Source organism: Chinchilla lanigera, unplaced genomic scaffold (genome assembly GCF_000276665.1).
Source record: "Chinchilla lanigera isolate Chin_1 unplaced genomic scaffold, ChiLan1.0 scaffold00050, whole genome shotgun sequence".
Classification (NCBI taxonomy): Eukaryota; Metazoa; Chordata; class Mammalia; order Rodentia; family Chinchillidae; genus Chinchilla; species Chinchilla lanigera.
The window spans coordinates 16,976,409-16,992,549 of NW_004955451.1; the positions used below are offsets into that span (position 1 = coordinate 16,976,409).

At 61.3% G+C, this 16,141-nt stretch overlaps 2 protein-coding genes across 3 annotated transcripts in view; one reads left to right on the plus strand and one right to left on the minus strand.

Moving 5' to 3' along the window:
* Positions 1-95, minus strand: part of Etv4 (ets variant 4) — a gene marked incomplete in the record, with an annotated part of 11,100 nt that extends 11,005 nt beyond the window's left edge. For both annotated transcript variants that reach the window (XM_013519235.1, XM_013519236.1), the window contains 1 exon segment: positions 1-95.
* The window catches only part of LOC106149638, a 3,135-nt gene extending 453 nt beyond the window's left edge, over positions 1-2,682 (plus strand). Inside the window, exons 2-5 of the mRNA XM_013519133.1 lie at positions 387-470; positions 842-935; positions 1,061-1,563; positions 1,934-2,682. Of these exons, the coding sequence (XP_013374587.1) occupies positions 387-470; positions 842-935; positions 1,061-1,563; positions 1,934-2,251 (999 nt within the window). The 3' untranslated portion in view covers positions 2,252-2,682. The remainder of the gene's footprint in view (positions 1-386; positions 471-841; positions 936-1,060; positions 1,564-1,933) is intronic.
* Positions 2,683-16,141: the final 13,459 nt, after the last annotated feature.

Here is a 16,141-nt window from a genome sequence, read left to right on the forward strand (position 1 = left end):
GGCCGGGTCCCAGCGCGCCGCCTGCTCTGGGCGCTGAGGCCGGTCGTGAGCCCGGGGGAGCCGCTGATTGGTGCGTCTCCTCCGCGCGGCCCCGCTGGCCCCCGCCCCGCCCGCTCCCTTTGTTTCATTGACTTTCGTGAATGAAACCCCAGGGCCCGGCCCGCTGGCCAATCCGGAGGCGGGCTCTCCCGATCCGGGGGCGGGGCTTCCCAGGCTAGGAGCCAATCAGACTGCAGAGGCGGGCTCTGGGCTTCATTCACGTCTTGGGCTCCCATTCATAAAAAAATAAACTCCTCGCGACCAGAGTTCATTCATAAATATCCGAGGGAAGAGGAGCGGAGCTGAGGGCCCCGCCGCTCCTCCGGCGCGCTCGGCTTCGGCCCTAGGTGCGAGACGCCGGCGTGGGCACACGTCTGCGTGCCCCGGAGTGCAGGGGGAGTGAGAACGTGTCCGTGTGCGCGCCTGGCAGGGTGGGGGCGGGGAGCGCGTGCCCAGAGGAGCAGCAATAACCGGCATTTACGAAGCTTGGGCTTCCACGTGCTCGTTTCGTTCCCACAGCCGGGTGCGGCCGATCTATTGTTTCCATTTCACGGATGCTGAAAACGAGAGCTCAGGCGGGGACCCAAGTCCGCCGAGCTCCCTCAGCCAGTCAGTACCCCGGAGTCCGCAGCCGCAGGCCCCCCGCCAAGACTGCGATTCCGTGAATTAGGCGTTGCGATACCCATGGAGACACAGTAGGTGCTCAATAAATGCGACCGGCCCGGAACTGAGGCCTTTCCCTGGGGCCTGTGCTCAGCAGAGCTGCTTTGTGACCCACTTTCTGCTGACTGCTGTGGCTCAGAGTTCTGAGAGTAAGTGGGCCATTGTCCCTCTTCCCCGGGAGCAGCAGAGGATCCTGGGAGAAAAGCCCCAAGTCCTCGCTGCTTTGGACCCAGGTGAGTTCAGTGCAGGCCAGAAGCCGGTCAGGGTCTCCGTCTCCTCGAGCGCTCATCTCTGCCTCCGTATTTACTGCTCAGACGCAGAGCCCAGGGGCAGGCAGGCAGGCAGGCAGGCAGGTGAGCTGAGCCTCTGACGTCCTGGACCCGGTCCCGGCTTTCCAGAAGCGCTCAGGCTCCCTGCTTCCCGCTGGCTGCGCCGTCAGCTACCCGGCTGTACAAACTCGCTGGAAGGGGCTGGTTTCCAAACGCACCTAGTTCAGTGTGTCCTCCCCCACACGAGGCCGAGGCGGTCCCGGAAGGCAGCGACACGCGGGCGCTCCCCGCACCCCTCCCGCAGACCTCGGGCAGCTGCTCCGCGCTCATTCCACAAGGTCCGCTGGGACAAGTGAAAATAAAGTCCCTCCCCGCTGTGCTGAAGCTCGCGGGTCCTGCCCGTCCTTTAGAAAGCTCCTGTGAGGGCTTGCCTCGGTTCCCTGCTGTGCTTGCCCTGGTTTGGGGTGGGAGAGGGGCCGACTTTTTTTCTGCTCACGGGGTGAAAGAAATCTGCAAACACGGATGTCAGCGAGGGGTCTCCTTTGTCTCCAGAAGCCTACAAGGTTGTGTGATATACTTGTTTGCCAAACAGGTACCGTGAAAAACGCCAGTTGTGCTTAGCAGGAGCCCTGCCCAGGAAGCAGGGACAGGCCCCAGCAAATCCCACTCGCTGGGCGCACGGAACCAGTTTAGGGAGTCCTGTGAGTCCCGGGGTGGGGGAGGGCAGCGCTTCCTCCTCTCCTGCGGAGTGCAGGGGGTGCGGGTCCCTGCAGCACCCCGCGGCTCTGAGTTCTTCCCTTGGCCGGGGAGGTGCCCTCCTGTCCCACCTCCGAGGGCTGGGTGGGGACCGAGGGCCTTCCAGACTCCCTGGGCCACCGCTGTCACCTGGACTGCACCACTTCTGACAGCTCCTCTCCACGGCCCCGGGAGGGAAGCTTAGGGGCCCCTCTGTCTCACACCAGAGTGACATCACCGGTCAGCCCCCGAGCCCGCTCCGCTCCCAGCCTGCACCTTCTGGAACTCCTGGACCGCCCTCACTGTGCCCTCAGTCGACACATGAGATGGAGGCTTCGCAACACAACACCCGCACCAAGGGCCATACCGCAGGTGACCCTGAAGGCCCCTCGCACGCAGGCCTTGCAGGCGCTCCCCCAACACGTTTTGGGCAGAGGGGCTCCCACAGCACTGCTCTCTCCCCTGCAGCCCCCTGGGGCCCTGCTCTGTCTCCTGGGAGGCTCAGTGAGGAATGTAGTGGGTGCAGCCCTGCACACTGCCTGTAATTAATCCCAGTTACTGGGGAGGCTGAGGCAGGAGGATGGAGAGTTTGAGGCCAACCTGGGCTACTTCAGGAGCTCAAGACCCTGAAGGTCGGGGAGGTGCGGGAGCAGAAGGGAGAGGGTCACAGACCACCGGGCTCGGCAGCCCTCCAGGAGGCAGGCCCTCCTTGGGCAGAGGGCTAGACTCCGAGCTCCAGGTTAGGTTCATGGGGGCCTTTCCATGGGTGACCCACCCCGCCCATTACTGGAGATGGAAATGTCCTCAGGTCCCAGGACCTCCGGAGTCTCAGAGGTTTGGGGGGCGGAGCTCAGGGAGGACAGGGACAAAGGTGTCCTGTCACCCTAGGGCCTCCTAGACTGGAACTGTCATGGCAGCGTGTGTAGGGGTGAACCAGACTGCAGAGTATGGGCTGGGGGCTGGGGGAGACTGGGGCCTTTCCTAAGGGACAGTGGGTCATGACCACCACCAGCACCAAAAAAGGAAAACATTCTTGGAAGATGAGAAAAGTTCTTTTTTTTTTTTTGGCTTATTTCCGGTACCGGGAATCGAACTCACGACCTTGTGCTTGCCAGGCAGGCGCTGTGCCGCTGAGCTAAATCCCCAGCCCGAAAAGTTCTTTTTTGTTTTAATATTTATTTACTTACTTACCTATTTGGGACATGGCTTTGCTATATAGTCCAGGCTGGCTTTGAACTCACTATGTGGTGTAAACTGGCTTTGACCTCACAGTGATTCTCCTGCCTCAGCCTGCTGAGTGCTGGGATTACAGGTGTGCACCATCACTCCCGGCAAGTTTTTATTGTGTAATCCAGGTTGGCCTTGAGCTTGAGATCCTCCTGCCTCAGCCTCCTGCACAAGACTGATGGAATTATAAGTATGCATCTGCATGCTGGGCTCCCCTGCTGTCCTTTGCTCATTGCTGCACTTTTACACGGTTTCCTCTAAAATATGGAGGCTCTGAACGCGCATCTGGGATGTGGTCCCCAGAAACTAAAGAAGGGGTGCACAGCTGTTATCAGAGTCCATCTATGACCCCCCCACCAGGTCAGAGGCCCCCACCCTGGTGTCGTTTATCACGCGGAGGGAAGCCGCTTTCCTCTGCTCACTTGTTCCCGCCCCGCAGGTCCCGAGACCCACAGCCGCTGCACCTGGCCCCAAGGAAGGGCGCAGCCCAGCAGGCCGCTCGGTGCCAGCGGCTCAAAGCTGAGACCTCTCCTTTGTGGCAGTGCAGGAGGGGCGTCCTGGGGGCCTGGGGGGTGCCAGGGCCTGAGGGAGCTCCTGAGGTGCTCAGCGGTGGGGACAGGGAGCCCCTGTGTGTGACAGCTGTGTCGTTCTCTGGACTCGAGTGTGAGCACAGTGACTTCTGTGGCTCAGGCCGGCCCCTGTGAGGAGCCGGATTTAGGGTACTTCGGGGGAGTCGTCACCTTTGGGGGGCGGTACTTGGAACGCGTCAGAAACCCAGTGCAGCTCTCACCGAGCCCCACCCCCAGCCCTTTCTACTTTTGATTTTGAGACAAGGTCTTGCTAAGTTGCTCATGCTGGCTTCAAACTCCTAATTCTCCTGCCTCAGCCTCCTGAGTGGCTGGGACAACAGGTGTGTGCCACTGTGCCTGGCGTATTGTAACATTTTCAAACAAGCTGAATCCCTGTGTCCTGCTTTCCTTTGGAATGTGGGCTCCTAAGGAGAGCGGGGTCCAGGCAGGGCGGCCAGACACCGAGGGTGTCCTGGGGGACGACGCACTTCTGATTCGCAGAAGGCGCCGGTGACTTCAGCGCTCCGTCAGCTGCGGGCAGCAGCTCAGGACTCCGAAAGGGCAGCGCCTCTTTTGTCCTGCTCAGCCTGCTTGTTCTGACTTCCGCGGCTCGGTTTCCAGACCCGAGGGCCGGCCTCCAGCCGAGCAGCTGGGCAGAGGATTCTTTTCCTCCTTTTGAATTTTGCCCCTTTCTGTCAAAGCGAGAGGGATGGACGCCGTCAGTGGAGCCTGAAGGAGGAAGGTGGAACCACAGCCAGCTGGGCCCGTTCCAAGACGCCCCCTTTTTAATTAAGTGCGGACTTGAGTTATGGGGGGCCGCGGCTCCTGCGGGGGGGCGCGGGGAAAGCGATTTCTCACTGGGAAGATTACACATCACGGCTCCACTTAGCCGCTCCTCTGCCCGCCAGTGTCTATATTTGCTCTTCTTCAGTAATAATGGGCGGTGGGGTGGACGCCCAGCTGGCCACGGCAGGGCTGGCCAGAGACTGGGGAGGGGAGTGAATCTCCTAGAACCCTCTTTGGGGGACCTCTGTTTTTATTTCTTTTCCCCCAAACAAAACCTCTTTCTTCTTTCTCTCTTTCTTTCTTTCACACTGAACCGTGTCCTCAACCCCTTTATTTTTTATTTTGGGCCAGGATTTTACTAAGTTGAGAAGTTGCCCAGGCTGGGCTTGAACTTGCCACCCTCCTGCCTCAGCCTCCTGGAATGGTGACATAACAGGTGTGCGCTTGGGTGAAAGCGCTTTCTCCATCCCTGTGGCCCCTACCTGGTGGCCTCGGCTAGCACTGTGCTGTCTGGGTTGTCGCCCACCCTGCAGTGACCCTGGCCAGACTTACCCAGTGACTCACCACAGCGGCTGGTTTACATTCAGGGGCCCGGAGTGGAGCCCTCTCCGGGTGAGGGCCCTGCGCTCTGCCACTCTGTGAGGACCTGGTGGCTGCGTGCTGAAAGACACAACACCTAACCAGAGGGGACCCTGCATTCTGTTTTATTTTGTTGAGACAGCGTCTCACTGTGTAGTCCAGGCTGGCCTTAAACTCACTATGTAGCCCAGATCAGCCTTGAACTCATGGCAATCCTCCTGCCTCAGCCTCCTGAGTGCTGGGATCACAGGCATGCACCACCACGCCCAACTAGGACCCCAGGTTCTGGACCCAGCTTGAGATCCGCCCTGTGCCGTGGGCGTGGGCGCCCTCCTCCTCCTCTGGACCCTCGCCTCTCCCTCCGGCTCCTCCAGCTGAGCGCCCCAGAGTTCAGAGAGTGGCTCGACCTGTACCCCACGGGCAGAGGGGACCAGCACCAATTTCCTGTCTCCACTACTCGGGGAGCAGCTTCTGAGCTAACGAAGACCTTAGCAGGTTGTTCTTTTTTTTCATACTTTTATTTTTAATTTTTAAAATGTCATTATCATCATCCTTGTTATTGTTGCTGCTGTTTTGAGACAGGATCTCACTATATCGCCAGGCTGGCCTCAAACTTGCAGTGATCCTCCTGCCTCAGCCTTCCGAGCACTGGCTTGTTCATTACTTCTTAAGAGATGGGCTCTTGCTATGTTGGTCCAGGCTGGCCTTGAACTCCTGGCCCGAGCACAGCCTCCCAAGTCCCTGGGACCAAGGGCAGCTGGGCAGGACTCCCGGTCTGTGGGTCTCCTGGGGGAGGCTTCGCTGCTTCACCTCAGGGCCGCTCTGCTCTGCTCTGCTGCCGCGGGGCTGGGAAGACCTGCTGGGGTCACGTGATCGGCTTCTTAGGGTGCTCAAGTGTCTCCCACAAAAGGAAAACTGGCGGGGGGCATTCTGCTCCCTAAAAACTGAGCGTGTAAAGTACATTTAATTAAAATGATAAATCTGACTTGCCATGTGGGTTTTACTATCTCAGAAAGGGATCTGTTTCGTGCGCATTTGCAGAAAGCTGCAATGGAGGATGCAGAGAGCAGCTCGGCCCTGCAGTCCTCCAGGTGGAGTGGGCGGGGGTGCAGCCGGTGGGCCCAGGAAGAGGGGACACAGGTCCCCCGCCGGGGCTCTCCCTGCGCTCGCCAGGCAGTGTGCAGCAGGCCTGCCCCCCATAGGCCCCACCCCCCAGCTGCTGCCCGCCCTGCCCCCCAGGGTGCACACCCCCCTCCCGGGTCCCTCGAGGCTTCCCAGCCTGAGTGCTTGTGCCACGATTTTATCTTTATGTTTTGTGGTGCTGGAGATCAAACCCAGGACCCCAGCATGTCTGGTGAGATTTTGTTTATTTATTTTTAGTTTTTTGAGAGAGGATCTCGTTATGCAGTTCAGGCTGGCCTTGAACATGTGAGAATCCTCCTGCCTCAGCCTCCCAAGTGCTGGGATGACAGACCTGCGCCACCACGCCCAGCTGGAAATTTTAATTTGTACCTGGCTTTGTTTTGTCTCTGCCCTCTTGGTGACAAGACCTGCGTTCTTCTTGCCCTCAACTGTGTCTGCAGAAAAACAAAGCAAAGCAAAACAAACAAAACTGTGTCTGCGGAGTTGTGAGCAGAAGAATTCACATTTCGCACTGGGTTTGCTAAAGTGAGGCTGGGCCGCTGTGAAGCGTTTGTGTTTCCTGGGCAGGGAGACCCACGCAGGGAGCTGCAGCTGCCTCCCGCTGGGCCTGGAGAGCTGATTTACTGGGGACCACACAAGCGAGGCCAGCTCTCTCACGGGTGCACCCCGGCCGGTTCGGTCTCAGTGTGGCTCCCCCTTGGGCTTCCCTGGCGGTAGCCTTGACGTTGGGTTTCTTGGGCCCCAGTGGTGACAGTGTCCATGTCCACACGCATGCACACCACCGCTGCGGCCCTCTGCAACTACGTTAACTCTGCCCATTGGCACAGATGGCTGTGCGCCTGGGCACCAGTGCTTTAGGAACCAGGAAAACCACCAGGCACAATAGCGCACGCCTGTCATCCCAGCACTCCGGAGGCTGAGGCAGGAGGATCGCCATGAGTTCAAGGCTAACCTGAACTACGTAGTGAGACCTTGTCTCCATTCCCCCCAGTGGAACTAGGGAAACATCGCCCCAGAACATCCTAGAGAACAAGTAATATGAGGAGCAGTGGAAGTCGGGCGTGGAGGTCAGGAGTCTGAGGCAGGAGGGTGATGAGTTTGGGCTTCATGGTGAGACTGTGTCTCAAAAAAAAAGTTAGAGGGGGCTGGGGATTTAGCTCAGCGGCAAAAGCGCCTGCCTGGCAAGCGCAAGGTCGTGAGTTCGGTTCCCGGTACCGGAGAAAAACCAAAAAAAAAAAAAAAAAGAGGAGGAGAAGAGGAAGGGGAAGAAAGGGAAGAGGGAGAAGCAGAGCAAGGAGGACGAGGAGGAGCGGACTGGAGGCTCGGCTGTGTGCTCTGAGGTGAGCATGCTCGTCCCCGCCCCACAGTTAAACATCAGGACTATAACATAGCTGGGCCTAGTGGCGCATACCGTAACACAGCGTACAGGAGGCTGAGGCAGGAGGACCATTGTAAGTTCAAGGCCAGCCTGGGCTATGCAGCAAGACCCTGTCTCAAAACATGAAGGCTGGGGATGTAGCTCAGTGGCACAGCGCCTGCCTGGCGAGCGCAAAGTCCTGAGTTTAATTCCTGCTACCAAAAAAAAAAAAAAAAAGTCAAAACAAATAACCACAATTTAAACCACAGAACACACGAGAAATCCAGACGTGATTTGATTTCCACCCCGCCCACCAACACCAAGGTATTTCAAGGAAAACAGAACGTGGCGCCTCGGCTCTGGGTAGCCCTGGCAGGGCCCTGGTGGGACCCTGGTCACCTGGGGGGATGGGTGACATACAGACCCCAGGGCCAAGTCCCGGTGGTGCCTCTGCCTCGCTCTGCAGCCTGGCTGAGCCTGTTCATCTCTCCTGGCCTCAGACTCCTCAACCCTTATTTTGGTTCAGGGCTTCTTTATGGAGCTCAAACTCCAGAGCTCAAGTGACCCTCCTGCCTCAGCCTTCCCAAGTAGCTGGGACCTTGGGTGCTCGGCACAGTGCCCAGCTCCCCAACTGAGCTCCCCAAGCGGATCTCTTGGCACACACAGGCTTGAGGACAGGTGGGGGTGTCCGAGCTGCTAGTGCCGGGGAGCCCAGCGCCCCCAGCGGAGATGCAGGAGAGGTGGGATGTACCCAGGCGGGTCCACACTGTCCCTGGTCCCTGATCCAGAAGCCAGGAGTGGTGGCTGCTGTTGCCCAGAGGTACCAAGGCTGTGGCCCCCACAGAGAGCGCCTTCCTAGGAAACGTGGTTCTGGGCCTGGGACCTGGGCGGAGTAGGAAGAGCAACCCAATCAGTTCGGTGTTTCCGTCACTGATCTTCCTGTGTTTGCTTGCTTGAGAAAGGGCCCTGGGCCGGGGACATGGCTCAGCAGTACAAGCGCCTGCCTGGCAAGCGCAAGGTCCCGAGTTCGATTCCCAGTACCACACAAAAAAAACCAAAAACAAAAGAAAGGGCCCCACTCTGTAGCCCAGGCTGGTCTCGAACCCTGGATTCTCCTGCCTCAGCTTCCTGAGTGCTGGGATTACGGGCATGCACCTCACCTGGGGGCACTGCTGTCGCTTTAAGTGCCACCTCCTCCCGGGTCTCTCTGGTGCCCTCTGCTCTCCTCCTTGCAGCCACGGTGCCCAGGCTGGACCCGCCAGGCTTTGCCAGTGCCTCCGGGAGCCCTGGCCGGGTCACGGCCGGGTTGCTCCTGGGGGACACAGGGTGAGGGGCCGAAGCCTTGGAAACGAGGCCACGCCCAGCCACCTGCTCTGCGTGTCTGTCGCTACAGAGGCTCCGGCATTTTCCAGCGATTGGAAAAAGTCAAAAGGAGAACGGTGTTTTAGGGCCTGTGAAAAACACAAGAAATTCAAAGTTTAGCGCCTTGGGACGCAGCCAGCCTCTTCCTGGTGCTTTGTGCAGAGACTGAGGGACCGGGTGACCCCGAAGCTGAGGCGTCCCCTGGCCCCACGGGGCCAGGCGGAGCCCCGGCTGATCTGAGGCACCAGGGGAGGTGGCACCCAGAGCGAGGGGCCGGGGCAGGAGGGACGTGGGGCCAGGCGTGACTCAGCCCCAGCCCCGCTGGCCGAGGCCTGAACTGGAGTGCTGGGGAATCAGTCAGCGAGGACCCCAGAGGAGGAGGCCTTGGCCTTAGCGGTGGCTTGGGTGGGGACCGAGAGCCGGGATTGCGGAGCTAGGGGACATCAGGCCCTGTGGCAGGAGTCTGGGGAGCACGGGGTTAGATCCGGGGCCAGGAAGGCCCTTGAGGTGCGAGGCTTGCGGTTTCCTCCGGCTCCTTGGCTCTGTGGCCCCAGCCTGTGTCTTTGCCCCGTCCCGGAAGAGAGGAGGGCCTGGCCCCGGGCACGTGGGGACCTGGGGCACTTCGGGGCCCCCTGCCCTGCTGCCGAGGGGGAGCGGAGCTCGCTGGTTTTCTCCGCCGACAGCAGCTCAGCCTGCGGTTTCTCCTGCCTGGGCTTACGGTGCTGCTGCCCTGCTGGGGCTGAGCAGGGCGACGTTAACTTTGGGAATCTGGGGAACCTGTTAGAGGCCCCATTTGGTGATAGAGCCCCTGACGCTGACGCCAGGCACCTACAGCCATGCTCGCTGAATTTGGGAGTGAAGGCTGTTTGGGGCCTGGGGGCGACTCCACCTGCCAGTGCTTTCTGTTTAGCTGGGAGGTGGTGGGGGTGGAAGCATAGGGGGTTTCTGTTTATTTTGTTTTTGTTTTCTGAGACAGGGTCTTGCGATGCAGCCGAGGCTGGCCTTGAACTCACAGCGATCCTCTTCCTGTCTCAGCCTCCCGAGTGCGGGGCCCCATAGTCGCATTTTTCATAGGAGGCCCGAGGTCCCTATGTCCTGGTGCCGTCCTTTGCTGGTCTCCGCTGCCCCTGCCAAAGATGGGCTGCAGCCGGGGGCAGGTGGGACCTGGCAGTAAGGTGTCCCTGGCGTGGGGAGGAGCCTCAGAGGACGTGGGTCCCCCAGGCCTCTCTGGGAGCTGCAGGGCTGAACCCCGTGGGGGTGTGGACTCCCCACCTTCAGGCCACCCCTTCGCACGGCTGGGGTGCTGGCCATGGCTGGGCCTCCCCCGTGGTCCCCTGGGGTGGCCCCCTCCCCCTCTGCCGCCCACTCTGAGCTGAGTCGCAGGACAGGGGTGACCAGGACAGGAGCAGCTGGCGCCTCCTGGAAAGCGGTGGGGGAGCTCGGCTGGGCTGTCAGACGCTGCTTGCTCGTGCAGGGACGCAAGGGGCACCGGCTCTGGGGTCCTTACCGGAGCCAGGGGGTGCATGCCCTCCGTGTGGGGCCGGGGCTGAGGGAAGTGGGAGACGATGACTTATTTATTTTACCGCTCACTTTTTACCGAGCAAGTGCTCCATGCCGAGTCCTGCTGGAGGCAGGACCAGCGCACGCAGGCCCGGCTGGCCGCTCCCGGGCACTCCTCTGCGCCACACCAGAGGTCAGAGAGGCGGAGGGACCCACCCCGGGCCCAGAGCCCCTGGCCGGCGGGGGACCACGCTCCCAGGAGACCTCGGCCGGCTCCAGACAGGAGCCAGGGTGCTGTGGCGTCAGGGCCCCGACCAGCCCTGTGGCGGCCGGGCTCGGCCCGGTCCCGCAGTCCCCAGCCAGGTCCCCGCCTGCCACGTTCCGACTTCTGAGAAAGTCGCTTCCCATCAGATCCCGCCGCCCGCCCGAAGCACCCCTCTAGGTTTTTCCTGCCAACTCCGTTTTATAATCGCCACCCGGGGAGGGTGCGCGGGGGCTCTTTGTCTGCAGGAAGGAAGCAATTAAATTATTAGCACTTTGAGAAATTAAACGACATAACTTATGGTGGAATAAGTTTAGCAAAAGGAAAAAAAAGAGAGAAGGAGAAGAGGCCTTGTAATGTGAGAAAACAATTAAGAAGAATTATATAAGGCCGGGCCCGCTCCTTTATGGCGATGGAGTTAGCGGTTCATTGATTCTCGTCCTGTTATAATGCAGGAGGGTGGCACTGCGGCGACACTCAGGAAGCACAGCCTCGGTGGCCGAGGGAGAGACAGGAGGAGGAGCGGCCGGGGTCAGGGGCTCACTGTCCCCCAGCCCCCGCTTGGTGGGGAGCAGGAGGGTCTGTCCTCTCCGTCTGCCCACTTTTGCCCCTAGGTGTGGACCCTGAAGGACCCAGCCCAGAAGGGGCTGAGGGCAGGATGTTGTGACCTCTCCAGCATCTCAGGCCTCTGGGGAGCCCTCCGTCCGAGAGCGGAGAGGTAAAACTGGCCGATACTCCAAGGGGTGCCCTGCACTCTGAGGCTGAGACAGGAGGATCTCGAGTTCAAGCCCAGCCTGGGCAGCCTAGCAATGTAGTAAGACCTTGTCCCAAAATAAAAAGTAAATGGGGATGTAGCTCAGTGTGAAGGATCTGGGTTCAGAATCTAGTACTAGAAGAAGGAAGGAAGGAAGGAAGGGATGGAAGTGGGGAGGGAGGAAAGAGAGAGAGAGAGAGAGAGAAAGAAACAAAAGAAGACCAAGTATCCATGGAGCTGTGTGGACAGATCACAAATGCCTCGAGGCGCGCAGAGGAGCAAGGAGCGGTGCTGCCGCGCGGCAGGGACTCTCCTAGCTGGCGCAGTAAAGCGGCAAGAGGCGGGCAGGGCCTCGTGTGATCCCGGGACGAGGTTCAGGCACGAAGGTGACCACGGGGGTTGGCAGAGGCTGGAGCGAGGACCCTGCACGGGGACCCGGCGGGGGCTGGAGCAGCGCTCTCTCTCTGCACCTCTCTCTGTCTCTGGCCGGTGTCTACGTGGGGTCCACAGCTGTCCCTGCGGTTGCTTCCAGGGCTCTGAGGCCACCGAAGCCCCCAGCCCCCGCGTCCAACAGCGCCGCACACATCCTGGGCGCGTCCTCTTAGGGCCAGGACAGTGTCGGGAACGAGGCTGTGGGTGTGGGGCCCACGTGTGCCCACGGCCCGCTGTGTCCACGTTCAGAGCCTCGCACTGGACACGAGGCCTGGCACCCCCTCCCTGTCAGTTACCCACAACGGTGGGGGAGGGAGGGCATGTGGTGTGGAGGGAGCAAGTAGGGAACAAGGTGAGGTCGGACGGCGCCGTGTTTGTAAGTAAGACCCACCTGCAAAGGAAAGAGCTCCCCACTCTCAAGAGCTCAGGAAGCAGGGGGACTGCGGCATGGAAACGGCAGGAGGGTACAAAGGGACGGACGGACGGGCAAACGGATGTGTGGACAGATGAGCGGACGAGGGGATGAGTGGGTGAGTGAGCGGCTGGCTGGATGGATGATGGATGGATGGACAAACAGATGGATGGATGGATGATGGATGGACGGGTGGATGGGTGAATAGATAGATGAATGGACAGACGAATGAATGGACCAGTGAGTGAATGAACGAATGGATGGGTGGATGGGTGGAACCAAGACCAGGGCTGTCACGCACCCGTGGTAGCGCCATGGCTGCCGAGCCTGACTAGCGTAACCTCTTCTTCGGACGCGGCAGGCTGGAGTTACTCACATGGCGAGGCCTTTGGGGTGGGTGTGGGGACAGCGTGGTCTGAGGGAGGAGGAGAGGCTTGGCCCCATTTGTAAAATCTCTGCAGTTTGTGGGCAGATGCGGCCTCAGTGCCCCGGAGCCCTGCCCCGTGATGAGAACACGCGTGGACGGTTGTCGCGGGCCAGAGCCGGTGTGGGACTCCTGCGCTGCGGGGCGGAGGCAGGTGTTCTGGGGCCGTGACTTTCCCGCCGTGGATTCCGGACGGGCAGCAGCCTGGGCTTCTGGTCCACTGACGGGAAGCGTGAAGCCCGGCGGGGGCTGTCGGGGCCAGGAGGGGCGTGGGCGCTCTGGCTCACATCCGGGCAGGTGCTCTGGTCTGGCAAACCCGCAGTGGTGGGCTCCGTGCTGAGTACTCGGGCTCCAGCCCGTACCACCACAAAACAATTGGAAACAGAAGCCACAGCGCCCAGCCTGCCGCCCTGGCCACGGGCACGGCGCCCTCGTCTGAGGCAGCAGGGACCACGGTGGGCTTGCGGGGTTCCAGCTCCAGGAGCAGCAGGCCGCGGAGGCTTGTTCCCCTGGGGGACGGTGGGGCCCCACTGCCGGCCGGCCTCTGCCTGTGCGTGCGGGGGCCGCGCTTCCCAGGAGAGGGGCTGCGTGAGGAGGTGTGCAAGTGTGAGCGTGTGGGCCTGGGGGCGTGTGGGACGCGTGCGGTGTGTGAGGTGCGGGCACCAGGGTGAGAGCCGGGGAGCAGAGCCCGAGACTTCCCTCTCCCTTTGGAATCTGGGTTGGGAGCTGTCGGGCCCGTGGAGCACACGTGTGTCACGTGTTGCGTGCGGAGTGTCACATGCAGGACCCAGTGGGGCTGGTTTCTGGGTGTGCTGGGGTCTCCCGGGAAACGAGCCGGCAGGGGAGGACGTTCACGCCAGGCACGAAGTCTGGATGATTTAACTCACTCGATGGAGCAGGACGTGGATTCTCAGGTCCCGAGAGGGGCAGGGGGGCTGAGCAGGGCGAGGCCCTGTGCCCGGTGGGCATGGCCCCTGCAAAGACCCGGCAGACCCAGGGCGCCCCGGAGGGAGGTGGGTCGGGAAGGGCCAGTCCTCTGCTCCCTGCTGTCCCCGCTGCCTGAGTCCCTGCCCAGCATCCCCCAACTCCTCCGACCTCCCTGCTGTTCCAGTCCCAGGGGCCTCTGGTGCCCCCGCGTGTCCCAGGGCAGCATGTTCCACAGAGGAGCCCTGGGTGCAGGTCTCGGTGCCAGGAGGCCCTGCCCAGCTGCTGCAGTCCAGGACTCAGTTCTCTGCCCGTGCCAGCGGGTAGCCACCTGTGCCTCATGGGTGGAGGCCGGGCCTCCCCACCTTGGAACCCCCAGGGCCCGTGGAACTGGCTCCTGCCGCCCTCCCTTCCTTCTTCCTCTTTCTTTTTTTTTTTGGTTTTTCTCCGGTACCGGGAACCGAACTCACGACCTTGCGCTTGCCAGGCAGGCGCTTTGCCGCTGAGCTAAATCCCCAGCCCCCCTTCCTCCTCTTTCTGCCTGTGACAGGGCCCGCACTCCTCCCTCAGCCTCTGAGGTGTCGACTTCTCCCGCACCCTGTTGTCAGGAGCTCTGGAGTGGGAGGGTGGGGACACTGCCGGGCACCTCAGGGCTGCTTTCTGCCTGGCCGCAGCGGTGGGGACAGCGGTGTCTCCAGCCCAGGTCTTTCCCAGCCAGTGGGGACGACGGTCATCTTCCTGCTCACCTGCGCCGGGCACATCCGGTGCACGATGGGTGGGAGAGTTTTGCCACCTGTGTGTTGCAGAGTGGGTGCTTAGTAGGTGCACACACAGCCGGCACTTAGTAGGCACTCAGGGAATGAATGTGACTTTCTGGATTTGCTTCTATCATCATTCAAGCTCCCTGACATCAGCTCCTCGAGCTTCCTTCCTTCCTTCCTTCTTATCTTTGTTTTTCTTTTTTTGGGGGGGCAGGGTGTGGTCCTGGGAGTGGGACCCAGGCTTTTGCTACCACCCAGCTACATCCCCAGCCCTTTTTATCTTTTATTTTGAGCACAGTCTTGACAAGTTGCTCAAGCTGGCCTCAGACTGATCCTCCTGCCTCAGCCTCCTGAGTAGCTGGGGTGACAGCGCGTGCCACTGTGGAGGGTGCCTTCTTTTGTTAATGAGCTTTTCCCTAACACAGCAGGGAGGTGCAGGGAGGTCCCCCATCAGCCCATCAAGGCTCCGCCTCAAGGCCCCACCCCTGTCCCCCCAGTAAGTCCCGGTTCTGTGGGAACAAAGCAACCAGGGGGAGCGGCGAGCAGGAGCCCGGTCAGCCCCTCGCGCCCTGCCCATAAAGCCAATCAATGCGGCCCCTTCTCAGCGGGTTGGATCAGTGACCCGGAAAATAGCTCCCCCGCAGAAAAGGAAATGATAGTCAATAAACGGCTGTCAATGGGAAAAATGTGCTAGAGAGAGTGCGGTGTGGGCGCCCTCGGGAGCTAATGGAGACCCCTGGCCCGGAGCCACCAAGCGCAGCCGCGTTTAACCCTCCAGGGCCCCGCGCTGCCTCCCAGCTCATCTCTCTACCTGACTCTCGGGGTGCATTGCCCCCCTCCCCGGGTGGGCGTCCGTCCAGGATGCTGCCCGGAGAAGGCAGAAGAACCTGTGGCTTCCTGCCCTCCCCCCACTGGCAGCTGCTCTGCCTGGATGTCGGTGCCCAGGACTGGGGGCATCTCATCGCAGGCCTCCTGATGCCACCCTGCCAGCTGGGAAAGAAGGCTGCTCTGAGAGCCAGGGGAAGGCCAAGAGGACGGCTGCTCACTGCATCAGCGGAGCTTCCACGGCCTGTCCCCCTGGGAGGGGCCATGGCGGGTGGGCGGCTGTCCTGGTAAAAACCTGGGAGCTGGGGTGGGCCGGAGAATGGCTGGTCTGGAAGACGTGGCCCGATACCACCTCCTCCACCCCGCCCACTGTCTCCATCTGCACCAGGCTGCAAGACGGCATCTTGAGATTCTTCTTCCTCAGCCTCCCAGGGTGCTGGGGCGATAGCCACGCCGCACCGCGCCCCACGGCCCCGGGTCCTCTGATTTGGCTGTGGGTGGGGTCGCTTGACCGCCAGCTCTGTCCAGCGGCCCCACTGTCCTTTGCTGCTGTTAGCAGTGCTGTCGGGACCCCGGGTGGGGTCTTGTGGCTGGGCCACGGCTTACGCCATCTGGTGCTGGTGGGCGTCACTGGGGGCTTCCCAGCCCCCATCGGGTGTTTGTGCCGCAAAAGCCCGAAGGCTCAGGAGGGAGATGAGCCGATCCTCCGCCACCCTGGGCTGGACTCAGAGTGGCGACACCTGGGCGCCCTGAAGGCTGTGTGGCCTTGGGGGAGGCGGGCAGCTTTACGCAAGCAACTTCTTCCTTCCGTGGTGCGAGGGGGCCGGGGAGGGGGGACCCAGCTGCCCCAACCGCTCGCCCTGAGGGTCCCGCCGCGGTGACCGTGGACAGAACACCGACTCGGGCCCTGCCCTCCGGCTCCTCTGGGTCTCCGGCTCTGCAGGACACTCCACTGGGCCCCAGGTGGCCGCGAGCCCAGACCCGCCCCGTGTCCCCACTCTCTGTGACCCCTCTCCCTTCAGAGGCTGCGAGGACGGGGCTGGCCCCATGTGGCCCGAGCTGGACCCCATCACTGGCTCCTGGCTTCAGCAGCTCCGTCGGCTCTGTGACCCTGGCGC